General features: G+C 48.8%; 1 protein-coding gene across 9 annotated transcripts in view; it reads left to right on the top strand.

Moving 5' to 3' along the window:
* The window catches only part of GPD1L (glycerol-3-phosphate dehydrogenase 1 like), a 121,274-nt gene that overhangs the window by 42,524 nt on the left and 66,071 nt on the right, over positions 1-12,679 (top strand). For 6 of the 9 annotated variants that reach the window (XM_081246973.1, XM_081246974.1, XM_081246975.1 and 3 more), the window contains exons 6-7: positions 7,114-7,347; positions 7,589-7,695. In XM_081246973.1, coding sequence (XP_081103099.1) covers positions 7,114-7,347; positions 7,589-7,695 — 341 coding nt within the window. Of the gene's footprint in view, positions 1-7,113; positions 7,348-7,588; positions 7,696-9,659; positions 9,813-12,679 lie in introns of all 9 variants that reach the window. The other 3 variants (XM_081246976.1, XM_081246980.1, XM_081246978.1) reach the window with 2 other exon arrangements.

Here is a 12,679-nt window from a genome sequence, read left to right as displayed (position 1 = left end):
AACCTACGTTATTTTTAATAAATACTTTATCAGGATTAAGTTTCATTAACAGAGACCCAAAATAATAGTGGCTGGGACTTCCCTGGTGGTATAGTGGTTAGGAATCCACCTGCCAATGCAAGGGACACGGGTTCGAGTCCTGGTCCGGGAAGATCCCACGTGCCCCAGAGCAACTAAGCCCTTGTGCCACTACTGAGCCTGTGCGCCACAATTACTGAAGCCCGCGCCTAGAGCCCATGCTCCACAACAAGAGAAGCCACCGCAATTAGTCCGCACACCGCAACGAGGAGTAGCCCCCGCTCACCGCAACTAGAGAAAGCCTATGTGCAGCAACAAAGACCCAACACAGCCAAAAATAAAAAATAAATAAATTTATATAAGTAAGTAAATAAATAATAAAACCTGTGCATTAAAACCAGGTTTAGTTTCACAAACAATTAAAAAAAAAGTAGTGGCTAAGCAAAGCAGAAGTTTATCTGTTTCTTGTGTAAAAATCCTGAATCCATATGACAACTCCATTCCACCGAATTCTCAGGGACGCAGGCTCCTTCCAGCTCACGAGGTATGGCTCTTGTACTTGTATTCCGAGATGGTGACCCGAGCTCCAACCATCGCATCTGCCTTCCAGGCAGCAGGGTGAAGAAAAGGATAAAGGGCATGTGGCAGCTGTCTTTTAAGGCAGATTCTGGGAGTCACAGTGCAACACTTTGGCTTCATCTTAATGGGCAGTTAGTACTTAATTGTGTGACTATACCTGCTGCAGGGGAGGTTGGGAAATTTCCCCCTCTCTCTGGGTAGCCATATACTTGCATGAAAATCAGGAACTCTAGGACTCAGAAAGAAGAGAGTAGATTGGGAGATACACCCATTACCTGTGCCACAGAGGCTCGGCGTTCTTTGTAGGGTTGTCTGTGGTGAGGCTCACCACCCTAATTGCTGGGCGTTTAGGTTTCCTCCAGGGCTTTGGCTGTGATGAATGTACTGTGGGCCACAGCCTGGTGCCCAGTCTCAGCCAGGGCCACATGTGGCTGTGTGCATTTACATGCAAATTAATTAAAACTTTTTAAAAAATTCAAAATTCAGTTTCTGAGTCACAGTAGCCCCATTTCAGAGACTCAGTAGCCACATTAGTCTTCAGTGAGTCTCAGCAGCTAGTGGCTACTCTGTTGGACGAGCAGATAGCAAACATTTACGTCATCGCAGAAACTTCTGCTGGACAACACTGCTCTCACTAAGGCAGCTTCTCATCAGGGTGTGCAGCCTGGTGGGCTGAGCGTGGGCTTGACTTTGGGCCTCCTAGACATCTCAGGCAGGTGGCCTTACACAGTACGCAACCTGCAAACCATACGTGGTACCTCAGCGTAGTTAGCCTACACTTTTCAGGTTTCCATGAGGCGAGGTCAGATGCACTCGGAGGTGGCCTCAGGAAGAGTCAGGCGGGTTGTTGGACTTACAGAAAATACTGACTTGGGTTTTAGCAGGGCCATTCTCCCTAGGTGGTGAGAGTGTTTGCATAAACTGCGGGTCACATGGGCCGCTCCTCCAGTTTTGTAGTCTTTTTGTGGGAGGGTGTGAGCGAAAGAAACAGCCCTATCCAACCCACCCCGATTCAGGATTGCAGAGACCGCACTTCGCGGAGGATGATTGCCTCTGAGTATTGCTATCACCCGGGAAATGGGCAGGGGCTTAAGGATGCCTGTCTTCTGAAAATTATGGTATTTTTAGCTCTGTGTTTAAAATAGTGAATAAATTTTCACTATTCACATGAATAGTTTAAAGCAGATCTAAATGCCCAGCGGATAGTGATAAATTTCACAGCTGAGCGATCTCATCCGGGTGCTATTCAGACATGATTTGACCAGCTCAGTGTGTTTATTTTTCTTTTGACAGTAGGTGAGAGAGTGAGGATTTCAGGATGCATCATATGGTGATTAAACAGGCCCAGGGTCCCCTTAGAAGGGAGGGGTTGACTCTGCAGTGGCCCCTCCTCCCCGTGGTGTGGAGGCCAGACATCCAGGGGAAACTGGGAGGTGGTCCCAACCTGTGTGCCCCTGGGCCACGGGCACCCTCCTCTGCCTTTTCTCTGAGCGCAGTGACATAGAAGGTTAGAAGCACGCATTGGAGCTCAGGGCTCATGCGTTACAGCTCCTGCTTGGATGCTTCCAGTGACTGAGAGCACACTCCCTTTGCTTCGGTCTTTTCCGTTGGGGGTGGTCAACTCTTCTTGTTAGAAAGTTCTTGTCTTGCTGAGCTGGCCCCTCTGTGCCTTCCACTCACTGGCCTGGAGCAGCCTTGTGTGATCTGCTCCCTGGAGAGAACTAGGAAGCTGGGCTGCCAGGGCTCGAAACCCAGCTCTCCTGATCCTGACTGTACAACCTTGGGTAGGCTGCTTACCCCAGGTGCCTGAGTTTCCTTGCCTCTCACTGTGTGTAGTAACAGGACCTGCCTTGTAGGAACGTTGTGAAGATTAAATCAGTTGATAATATATGAAGCACTTAGAAACAGTTCAATAAGGTTAACTTTTTTTTTTTAAACATCTTTATTGGAGTATAATAGCTTTACAATGGTGTGTTAGTTTCTGCTGTATAACAAAGTGAATCAGCTATACGTATACATATGTTCCCGTATCTCCTCCCTCTTGCGTCTCCCTCCCACCCTCCCTATCCCACCCCTCTAGGTGGTCACAAAGCACTGAGCTGATCTCCCTGTGCTATGCGGCTGCTTCCCACTAGCTATCTATTTTACGTTTGGTAGTGTATATATGTCCATGCCACTCTCTCACTTCGTCCCAGCTTACCCTTCCCCCTCCCCGTATCAATAAGGTTAACTTTTGTTGTTATTTTTATTATTCTTTCCCATAAATCTTTTCTCCTCCTAGGCCTCCCGCTTTTGCCTCCTGAGCCTCCATGCAGGCCCAAGAGGCAGTCCTCTTTGATATCTGGTTGCAGAGGTCTCAGGAAGGTCTCTTGGACCCGGAGAGGGGTGGGGGTGGCCAGGCCACGTTTGACATACCATGGAAGCAGCAGGGGACAGGGAACAGTGGGCCCGTGGAGCCAGGCACCGGGGGCGTGTCCCACGTGCCTCACTTACCAGCCGGGCATTCTTGGCAAGCCGTTGACCTTCAGTGAGCCAGCAAGGGGGACAGGCACACGCTTGCCGGGGTTGCCGTGAGAATTTGGATGAGACCGTGTGTGCAGTGTCCTGGTGGGCTCACTGTAGGCGCTTCGTAAATAATCCGTAGGAGCCCCTTGTTGAAAGGAAGTCTGTGTTATGTCCCATCCAGTCTGTAGACGTTGGCTGGGGTTGGTTTGTCAAGTGACCTCCAGAGTGGGTCGCGTTGTGAGGAAGAGGGGGCGCCCAGGGACACAGCCCAGGAGGCATCAGAGAGCCATTTCCACAATCTAACCATTTGGAAGCTAGGCCTTGGCATGTTGCCATGGTAACTTCGATAAAACCATTTGTTGGGCTCACCAACAGTTGGCTTCGTGGCCTCTGTGGTCAGTCCCTCTGCACGGCCTTAGGTGTCTCTCTGTTGCCCCAGGGCTGTCCCACTGTCTGCAGTCCCAGGGCAGGCCACAACTGAGCCAGATTCCCTGGAGGAATGTCACCACCGGAAGAGCCTTGAGAGATCTCGTCCAAGCCCTGAATTTAACAACCAAGGCCAAGAAGGCTCAGACAGGTGGAGTGACTATCCCAAGGTCACACAGCGACAAGGCAGACTGAGAACCAGAAGCCCTCTGAATGTCACGCGTGTGCCCCTCGTATCTCCCTATGCGCTTCCTCAGTTTGGCTGCTATGCCAGGAAGGGTGACTGGGCCTGTTTGGGCCCAGCCTTGGGTGTTTTCTGTTGCTCCTGGTCTCTGCACAGTGTCCCATCTAAAAGGTCCGGCGGTTCCATCCCAACTCAGCAGCTCCGGGGCAGAGCCGCAGAATGGACCTCAGTTCGCCCGTCGGCATCTCTCCAGCTCCTTCACTCTGCCTCTCCCCTCTCCTCTGCACGTGATGCTGCCAGACGCCAAGCGCGCCCAGCCAGGAATCGCCCTTCCCCCCATCCCTGTGCACACGCAGCAGGTGCTTGGGGCTGGTGGTTGCCGTCAGGGAGCTGCTGAGACCTACAGTCTGCATTGCCTGTGTGGTGGGAAGGACTGGAGAAGCTCACAGGTACAGGCAGAGGTGGTACCTTAGGAAAGCATGCTCCCGGGTCAGGAGGCTGGATTCCTCAGCTCCGCCTGCAGCTGTAGGAGCCGGGGTCTGCGTGGATCCTGGCCTTTGCAGAGGAATAGCCAGAACCAGAGTAAGGCCTGATGTGATTGCTGAGGGAGGGAAGGTTCATTTAGGGCCCCTGCCTTCTGGTCCCACCGAAGCTTCTAGAGGGCTCACGGGAACTTCTTCATCTGAAGTGGCCGCGTCCTGTCAGGGTGAGCCTGGCCACATCAGTGCTGTGTTTGATCTGTTTTATAAAAAACTGCATATCAACCAGAGAAGACATTTTTCCTCCCCGGGTCATTCCATTTTCTACCTTATCCCTCAGATTTTATAGTCCTGAATGTTTTTAAAAATGTTCTGTCTTTAATTAATTTTAAAAAATTAGGGGGAGTGAGGAAGAAATGTGCTTATTTTAGCTTGTTTCTCATTGTTACTAACTGGCTTCATAGTTAAACGTCTCTTAAGGCACAAATCCATATATAGGCATCAGGTATTATGGCAAAATGCTTGTGTGGTTAGACAGAGGCAGAACACTTGCATTTTTTCCTGCATTGAGTGCTCTTGGAGAGGGAGCTGGTAACACGGAAAGAGCTGGGAACTTGAGGGTTGACTGGTGTCCTAAACAAGTCCACCCACCCACCGCCACCCCCCATCACCTCCACTCAGGCATTACTTGGCATATGTGATTGTCTGGTTTTACATAGGATTTGAGACCCAGTTCAGATGCCACTTCCTCCATGCAGGCTTCCCTGCTTTGAAATGAAGCTTCTCCGCACAATCTCGTCCTTCTGTCTCCTGACGTGCTTTTCTATGTCTTTTCCCAGTGATATTGTCAACTCCTTGAGGACGCCCTGTGTCTAATTCTGTCTTTGCAGCCCCCCACCCCCTGAGGGCACCCTCAGCCCCTCCAGGGTCCAGCGGGGCTTCCCACAGTGCACGCTCAGTACACATGGGTTGAAATGAGGCCCAACCTTCAGTACCTCTTACGGAATATCGCTTTCTGCTGAGCATCATTGTGATTTGTGCACAGGTTTTATTTTCCTGCTAAGTTGGGGGTGGCGAACTTTTTCCAGAAGAGCTCGTTAGAAAATGTGGGCTTTGCAGACCATAAAGGGCTCTGCACAACTACTCAGATCTGTTGACAGCACACAGGCAACCACAGACAGTATGTAACTGAACTGGTTTCCAGTACAATGTTACTTATAACACTTGGCCCTAATTTGCTGACCCCCGAACTAGGTTATCAGCTTCTGAAGAGGCAAGTCTGTGTCTGATCTGCCTGGTGTCCAGCATAGAGCCATGCAACAACCCAGCGCTTCAGAAATGCTCATTTAGGGATTATTAAATTTATTTATTTATTTATTTATTTACTTACTTACTTATTTTTGGCTGAGTTGGGTCTTTGTTGCAGTGCATGGGCTTCTCATTGCGGTGGCTTCTCTTGTTGCGGGTCATGGGCTCTAGAGCACAGGCTCAATAGTTCTGGCGCACGGGTTTAGTTGCTCCGTAGCATGTGGGATCTTCCCAGACCAGAGATCAAACCCGTGTCCCCTGCATTGGCAGGTGGATTCTTAACCACTGCTCCACCAGGGAAATCCCAGGGATTATTAAATGAAACAAAAGGCAGAAACTTGATCTGCACGTATGCATTCATCATCACGCAGCACTCTGACCCAGGTACGCTCCCAACAGAAGTGCCTGCTCACAGCCACCAGAGGTCATGTACCAGGTGTCATAGCAGAGCCATTTGTAATGGCTCCAAACTGGAAACTACCCCAATGCCAATCAACAGAACAGATAAATTGCAGTATATTTGCACAATGGAATATAATGTAGCAATGAAAATAAATGCGTTATGTGTAAAAATACGGCTGAAGCTCACAAACGTGATGTCAAATTGAGACAGAAGATAGACACGAAGGATTACACCCTGTATGATTCTATTCATATATAGTTTAAGGACAAGGAAAGTAAACCTGTGCCATTAGAAGTCAGGAGAGAGGTTACCTTTGGTGCATGGGTGACCAGGAGAAGGTCAGAGGGGGCTTCCTGGGGCACTGGTTACGTTCTACTCCTTGATCAGGGTGCTGGTTACACAGGTGTGTCTGGTTTGTGAAAATTCATCAAGCTGTGCACTTATGATTTGACCACTTTTCTGTGAATGTTATAGTTGAATAAAGCATTTTATTTATTCAACTGTAAAAGAAAAAAAGGGCTTCCCTGGTGGCGCAGTGGTTGAGGATCCGCCTGCCGATGAAGGGGACACGGGTTCGTGCCTCGATCCGAAAGATCCCACATGCCGCGGAGCAGCTGGGCCCGTGAGCCATGGCCGCTGAGCCTGTGCGTCCAGAGCCTGTGCTCCGCAACAGGAGAGGCCACAACAGTGAGAGGCCCGCGTACCGCAAAAAAAGAAAAGAAAAGAAAAGAAAAGCCGTTTGTTCAAACAGTATTTGACCAGAGACTATTATCCATCGTTCCCATTCTGGCTGATGCCTCCCTCTGAGCACAGTTGTGGGCTCTTTGCCCTGTGAATGGGAATATGGGAGCCTGGTGCCTTCTTTCTACTCTCTCTCTCTCACGGGTACAAAAGCAGAACCCCGGGTCGTGGGACTTCCCTAGTGGTCCAGTGGTTAAGACTGTGAGCTCCCAATGCAGGGGGCCTGTGTTCGATCCCTGGTCGGGGAACTAGATCCCGCATGCTGGAACTAAAAGATCCCACACGCAGCAACGAAGATCCCGCCTGCTGCAACTAGGACCCGGCACAGCCAAATAAATAAATAAAGGTTAAAAAAAAAAAAGAACCCTGGGTCGTGTGGGACCCAGGGGAGCCAGTGTCCCTGCCTTCCCTGCATTCTCTCCCCCAGCGGGCATGTGACGGCATCCCCGGGCTTCTTGTCTCCTTTGTAGAACATCGTGGCTGTGGGAGCTGGGTTCTGCGACGGCCTCCGCTGTGGCGACAACACCAAAGCCGCTGTCATCCGCCTGGGGCTCATGGAAATGATCGCCTTTGCCAGGATCTTCTGCAAGGGCCAGGTGTCCACGGCCACCTTCCTGGAGAGCTGCGGCGTGGCTGATCTGATCACCACCTGCTATGGGGGCCGGAACCGCAGGGTGGCCGAGGCCTTTGCCAGGACCGGAAAGGTAGCCCCCGGTGTGGGATCCCGGGCTGGGGAGAGCCGCTGTCCTGGGGGTGGAGGCTGTGTGTGCTGGGCTTGTCCTGCTAACTGCCATCTGCCTTTGCTTAAAAGCGCTTCAGTCCTACACCCTCTGCCTTGTATGTCATTATCTTTTCTCAGCTTGCAGCTCTCCTCCCCCACTCTGCTCTTAAAATAAGTGATGCTCTAGATTTTACAGGAGATTGTTTTCATCCTTTGTTTTTAAGACCATCGAAGAATTGGAGAAGGAGATGCTGAATGGGCAGAAGCTGCAAGGACCTCAGACTTCGGCCGAGGTGTACCGCATACTCAAACAGAAGGGGCTGCTCGACAAGTAAGTGTCCCATTGTCCATGAGGCCAGAGGAGCGGCCATCATCCCCCTGCCTTGCTCACGACCCCCAGCCTGGTCAGCACGTGAGCACAGGCATTTGATGAGTGTGTGCAGAAAGTTACTGGATTAGTTCCATCCTTTGTGTGATGTGAGGGTCTATGGCAGGAAACATCTGCCTGCCCTGAAAATGAGCATTTACACAAAACACGAAACGAGGGAGGAAGGCTCAGCGCTGTAGGGCATAGTACAAAATAGGAAGTTTGAGATTCTGGCTTGTCCTGCAGGGTGTTTGGTAAGAGCTACATGACGTACATTTTAAATTTTAAAAAAAGATTACTTTATCCCTTTAAAAAAAGATATAGCCTTGTTAATGAACTGTCAAACAATTCAGAAAAGAAGGAAGGACAAGTTCCCCCCAGGACTCCAGCACTAGAGATGCCCTGTTTAAGGTGTGAGGTATAGCCTTGTAGTCTCCCCACCCATCCTCGGCTGCCTGTCCAGGCGGGTCACGTGCTAGAGGTGGCTTGGATCAGCTTGCTCTGCTGCGGGATGGAGGGAGGAAGCCCGGTAATCCCACAGAAGCTGCCCAGCGTCTGAGGCTGCCACAGCCCTTCCTCCTGTTGGTTTGCTAAGCCTGTCTCCGTAATCACGATGCCACCACACCACCCAGTAAATGCCTGGGCGTCCTTAACTCTCCTGTAATAGTCTGGAGAGGTGGGTGCCTGGGAGAGTGGAGAGCTGGTCCCCAGCGTGCACTTCTCTGCACCGGGAGGTGGGTCACGGGTCTGCCATCAGCTCCCTTACCCTCTACAGGTCAGTCTAGATGCTGCTGGTCCCAAGCACCTGCATCTTGACCCTGCCGCCTGCATCCAGCTCTCCCCCTTGTTCAGCCGTCCAGTTCCCTATTGGAAGTTAGAAATGAGGGGCAACAGAGCATTTGTCTTCCTTCCTTAATTTGCATTTGATTTTTTTGAAACGGCTTTCAATGCCAGCCGGGCGGGGGGGGAGGGTCATAAACAAGCCTCGGAGGAGGAGAACTACCTTTCAATCATGATTAAAAGGAAAATACCCATGACATGCTTGGTTTTCCTTACCTATTTAACAGCAGACACTGATGGGTTTGTGTGTGATTGGGGCTACTTTAATGACCGTTAAGTCTTTATCAGGAATTTTTGTTTTAAGTCTTAAAAAAAATACCTGGGTGTTTGATGATGGTGAGTCTCTCCCAATCACAGTTTTAAAGTGGCATCTGTGTGCAACCAAGGTCGAGTCCTAGGATCCCACAGTAGTATACAGATAGGATAGGGTCCTGTCCTTTGATAGGATTCTATGAGTTGACACACTGGCCTGTGTGAGTCTGTGTGTGTTGTCTAACTACTGGAGGATACAGGCTGGAACAGGTGTTCTGGGATCAGTACCTGCCTGTTTAAAAGCAAGTGTAACCAAGCAGGAGAAACCTGCCTCTCCACAGTCATGTCCCATTTTCTTCTGATTAGAAATTGACCCGGCCATCCCTGTGCTTAGTGAGGTCGCTGCTGGATTGAGGGGCACATGCCCTTCTCCCAGGCCTAGTGTCGAGTCCCATGGGTCCATCCCCCACTGCGCCTGCCCCCAGTGGCACAAGTAGAGCCAAGTCCTGCTATTCTCCCTTTGCACCGCCGCTTACCTGGATTTCTTTCTTTTCCATTCCAGCCATCACCGTGCTGGTCTTCCTCCATTTCCTTCTCCCTTCCCTGCTATAGAAAGAGCGCTGAGCAGGAGGACAGTGGCCTTGTGTCTCATTGGCTGTGTGGTCTTGGGCAGGTCATGTTTTTAGCTGCTCTGTGCCGTTTATCCACAAAGTCAAAGGGGTAGACCAGATGACTGCTGTGGTGACCTCTAACTCAGAGGCCACCTGCTCTTAGAGAAGGAGGTCCACAGGCCTTAGGTTGGCATCTCAGTTGAGTACCAACTTTGTTTCTAACAGTGTGTCCTGTGACCCCTGCTTTAGTGGAAGCGGACCTCCCTTGGCCCCAGCCACCTCCTTCTCAGACTCCTGTGTGCATCTGTCCTGTGGTTTGGCCTGCCTGGACACCCCCTTATGAGCATCTCAGCCATCACCGCCCACAAGGCAAGCCAGGTCTGTCCTCAGAGAACCTCTTTTGTATCCTCCAGATACAGATCATTTTCCCTGCTTTGAACTTACTGTTTAGAGCAGCAGTTGGCAAACTTTCTCTGTAAAGAATCACATAACAAAGATTTCATCTTTGTAGACCACATACAGGACTCTGCCCTATAGTCTTTGTTTCTGTTCATAGTTCTTTAAAAATGTAAAAATGATTCTTAGCCTACAGGCGGCACAAAAACAAGTCACAGGCCAGACTTGCTTCTCAGGCCATGGTTTGCCAGCCCCTGGTTTAGACACTATTGCTGCTAATGTGCTATGGACTTATTGCATAAACTTACAATTTTACTTTTATTTTTCAAATTTGGGATGGGGGGCACATGCTTTTGGCAGAAAAAAAAATTAAAGTCATACAAAAAGGCACACAGGGGCTTCCCTGGTGGCGCAGTGGTTGGGAGTCCGCCTGCTGATGCAGGGGACACGGGTTCGTGCCCCGGTCCGGGAAGATCCCACATGCAACGGAGCGGCTAGGCCCGTGAGCCATGGCCACTGAGCCTGCGCGTCCGGAGCCTGTGCTCTGCAACGGGAGAGGCCACAACAGTGAGAGGCCCGCATACCACAAAAAAAAAGAGAGAGAGAAAGAAAAAGGCACACAGGTTAAAGTGGGTCCTGATCCCTACCCCTGATGGAGGTGGATTTCTCAGGGTTCAGTGAACTTTCCACATGGCCCTTTTGTTTGTGTGATGGGTAACGAACTCCACAGTCTGCTTTGTCCCTTTTCATCACTTCAGAATTTTTTTTTTTTTTTTTTTTGGCCGTGCCATGCAGCCTGTGGGATCTTAGTTCCCCAACCTGGGTTCGAACCTGTGCCCCCTACATTGGAAGTGTGGAGTCTTAACCACTGGACCGCCAGGGAAGTCCCCTAGGATATATTTTGAAAATCATTCCACGTCTGCACCTAGAGGTCTCATTTAATGGCTGCAGAACATTCCATGGTGTGGGAGAACCTCAGTTTATTTATTAACCAATCTTCTCTTGATAGACATTAAGACATTAATAGACATTGTTGGGGTTTTTCTGCTGTTGTGAAATTTGCTTTATTTAATGTCCTTGCGCCTGTGTCTTTTTGACCACGTGTGAGTATCAGGTGTTTGTATTAGTCTGCTTGGGCTGCCACAGCAAAATGCCACAGGCAGAGTGGCTCACACAACAGAAATTTGTTTCTCACAGTTATAGAGGACAGAAATCGAAGGTGTTGGCAGGGTTGACCTCTCTGAAGCCTCTTCTCCCCGCATCTTCTCGTGGTCCCCCCTCTGTGTACGTCTGAGTCCTAGTCTCCTTTTCTTATGAGGACTGCAGCCATATTGGTTTAGGGCCCATCTTTTTTTTTTTTGGCCACACCACTGGCGTTTGGTATCTTAGTTCCCTGACCAGGGATCAAACCTGAGCCTCCTGCATTGGAAGGCAGAGTCTTAACCACTGGACTGCTGGGAAGGTCCCACGGTCCATCTTAATGAACCCTTTTCACTTAATTACCTCCTTCAGTGCCCTGTCTCCAAATATAGTCATTCTGAGGGGCTGGGGCATTGGGTGAGTTTGGGGGAGGGGTACAATCAGCCCATAACAGTGTTGTAAGTTCCTTGAGGGCTGGGGCCTCATTTATAATACTGCACATCCCTGCTCATGATTGAGGCCTGACACATCTAAGCCCTCAGTATCCATTAGTAGGATAGCTGATTTATTTGGTTTATGCCCATTTTTTAATAAAATATTTTGTCTTCCTTTCACTTTTTGAAAAAAAAATTTATTTTTTGGGAAGTATTGTTGCTGTGCAATATTATATGCTACAGGTATACAATATAGTGAATCACAATTTTTAAAGGTTATACTCCATTTACAGTTATTATAAAATATTGGCTATATCCCTCATGTTACAAATGCATGTAGCTTATTTTATACATAATAGTTTGTACCTCCTGTTCTCCCACTCCTGTATTGCCCCTCCCCCCTTCCCTCTCCTCGTGCTTGCTGGTAACCACTAGTTTGTTCTCTATATCTGTGAGTCTGCTTCTTTCTTTGTTATATTCACTTGTTTGTTGTATTTTTTAGATTCCACATATAAGTGATATGGTACAGTATTTGTCTTTCTCTGACTTACTTCACTTAGCGTAATACCCTCCAAGTCCATTTGCTGCAAATGGCAAAATTTCGTTCTTTTTTATGGTTGAGTAGTATTCCATTGTTTATATATACCACATCTTCTTTATCCATTCATCTGTTGATGACCATTTAGGTTGCTTCCATATCTTGGCAATTGTAAATAACGCTGCTATGGATATTGGGGTGCATGTATCTTTTCAAATTAGTGCTTTTGTTTTTTTTCAGATATATGCCCAGTAGTGGGATTGCTGGGTCGTATGGTAGTTCTATTTTTAGTGTTTTGAGAAGCCTCCATACTGTGGAGCCACCTCCACAGTGGCTTTACCAATTTACATTCCTACCAATAGGACTGTAATTTTTTTCCACATCCTGGCCAACATTTGTTATTCGTGTTCCTTTTAGTGATAGCCATTCTGACAGGTGTGAAGTGATATCTCATGGTGGTTTTGATTTGCATTTCCCTGATGATTGAGCATCTTTTCATGTGCCTGTTGGCCATCTGCATCTCCTCTTTGGGAAAATGTATATTCACTTCTTCTGCTCATTTTTTAATTGGGTTGTTTGTTTTCTTGTTGTTGAGTTGTATGAGCTGTTTATACATGTTGGATATTAACCCCTTATTGGTCATACCATTTGCAAATATCTTCTTCCATCCACTAGGTTGTCTTTTCATTCTGTTTATGGTTTCCTTGTCCTCCTTTCACTTCTAACCTTCTTTAGAG

The sequence above is a fragment of the Mesoplodon bidens genome (assembly GCF_964165515.1).
Source record: "Mesoplodon bidens genome assembly, chromosome: 10".
NCBI classification, from domain to species: domain Eukaryota; kingdom Metazoa; phylum Chordata; class Mammalia; order Artiodactyla; family Ziphiidae; genus Mesoplodon; species Mesoplodon bidens.
The sequence above is the reverse complement of the archived record's forward strand: the minus strand, read 5'-3'. Positions and strand labels throughout refer to the sequence as shown.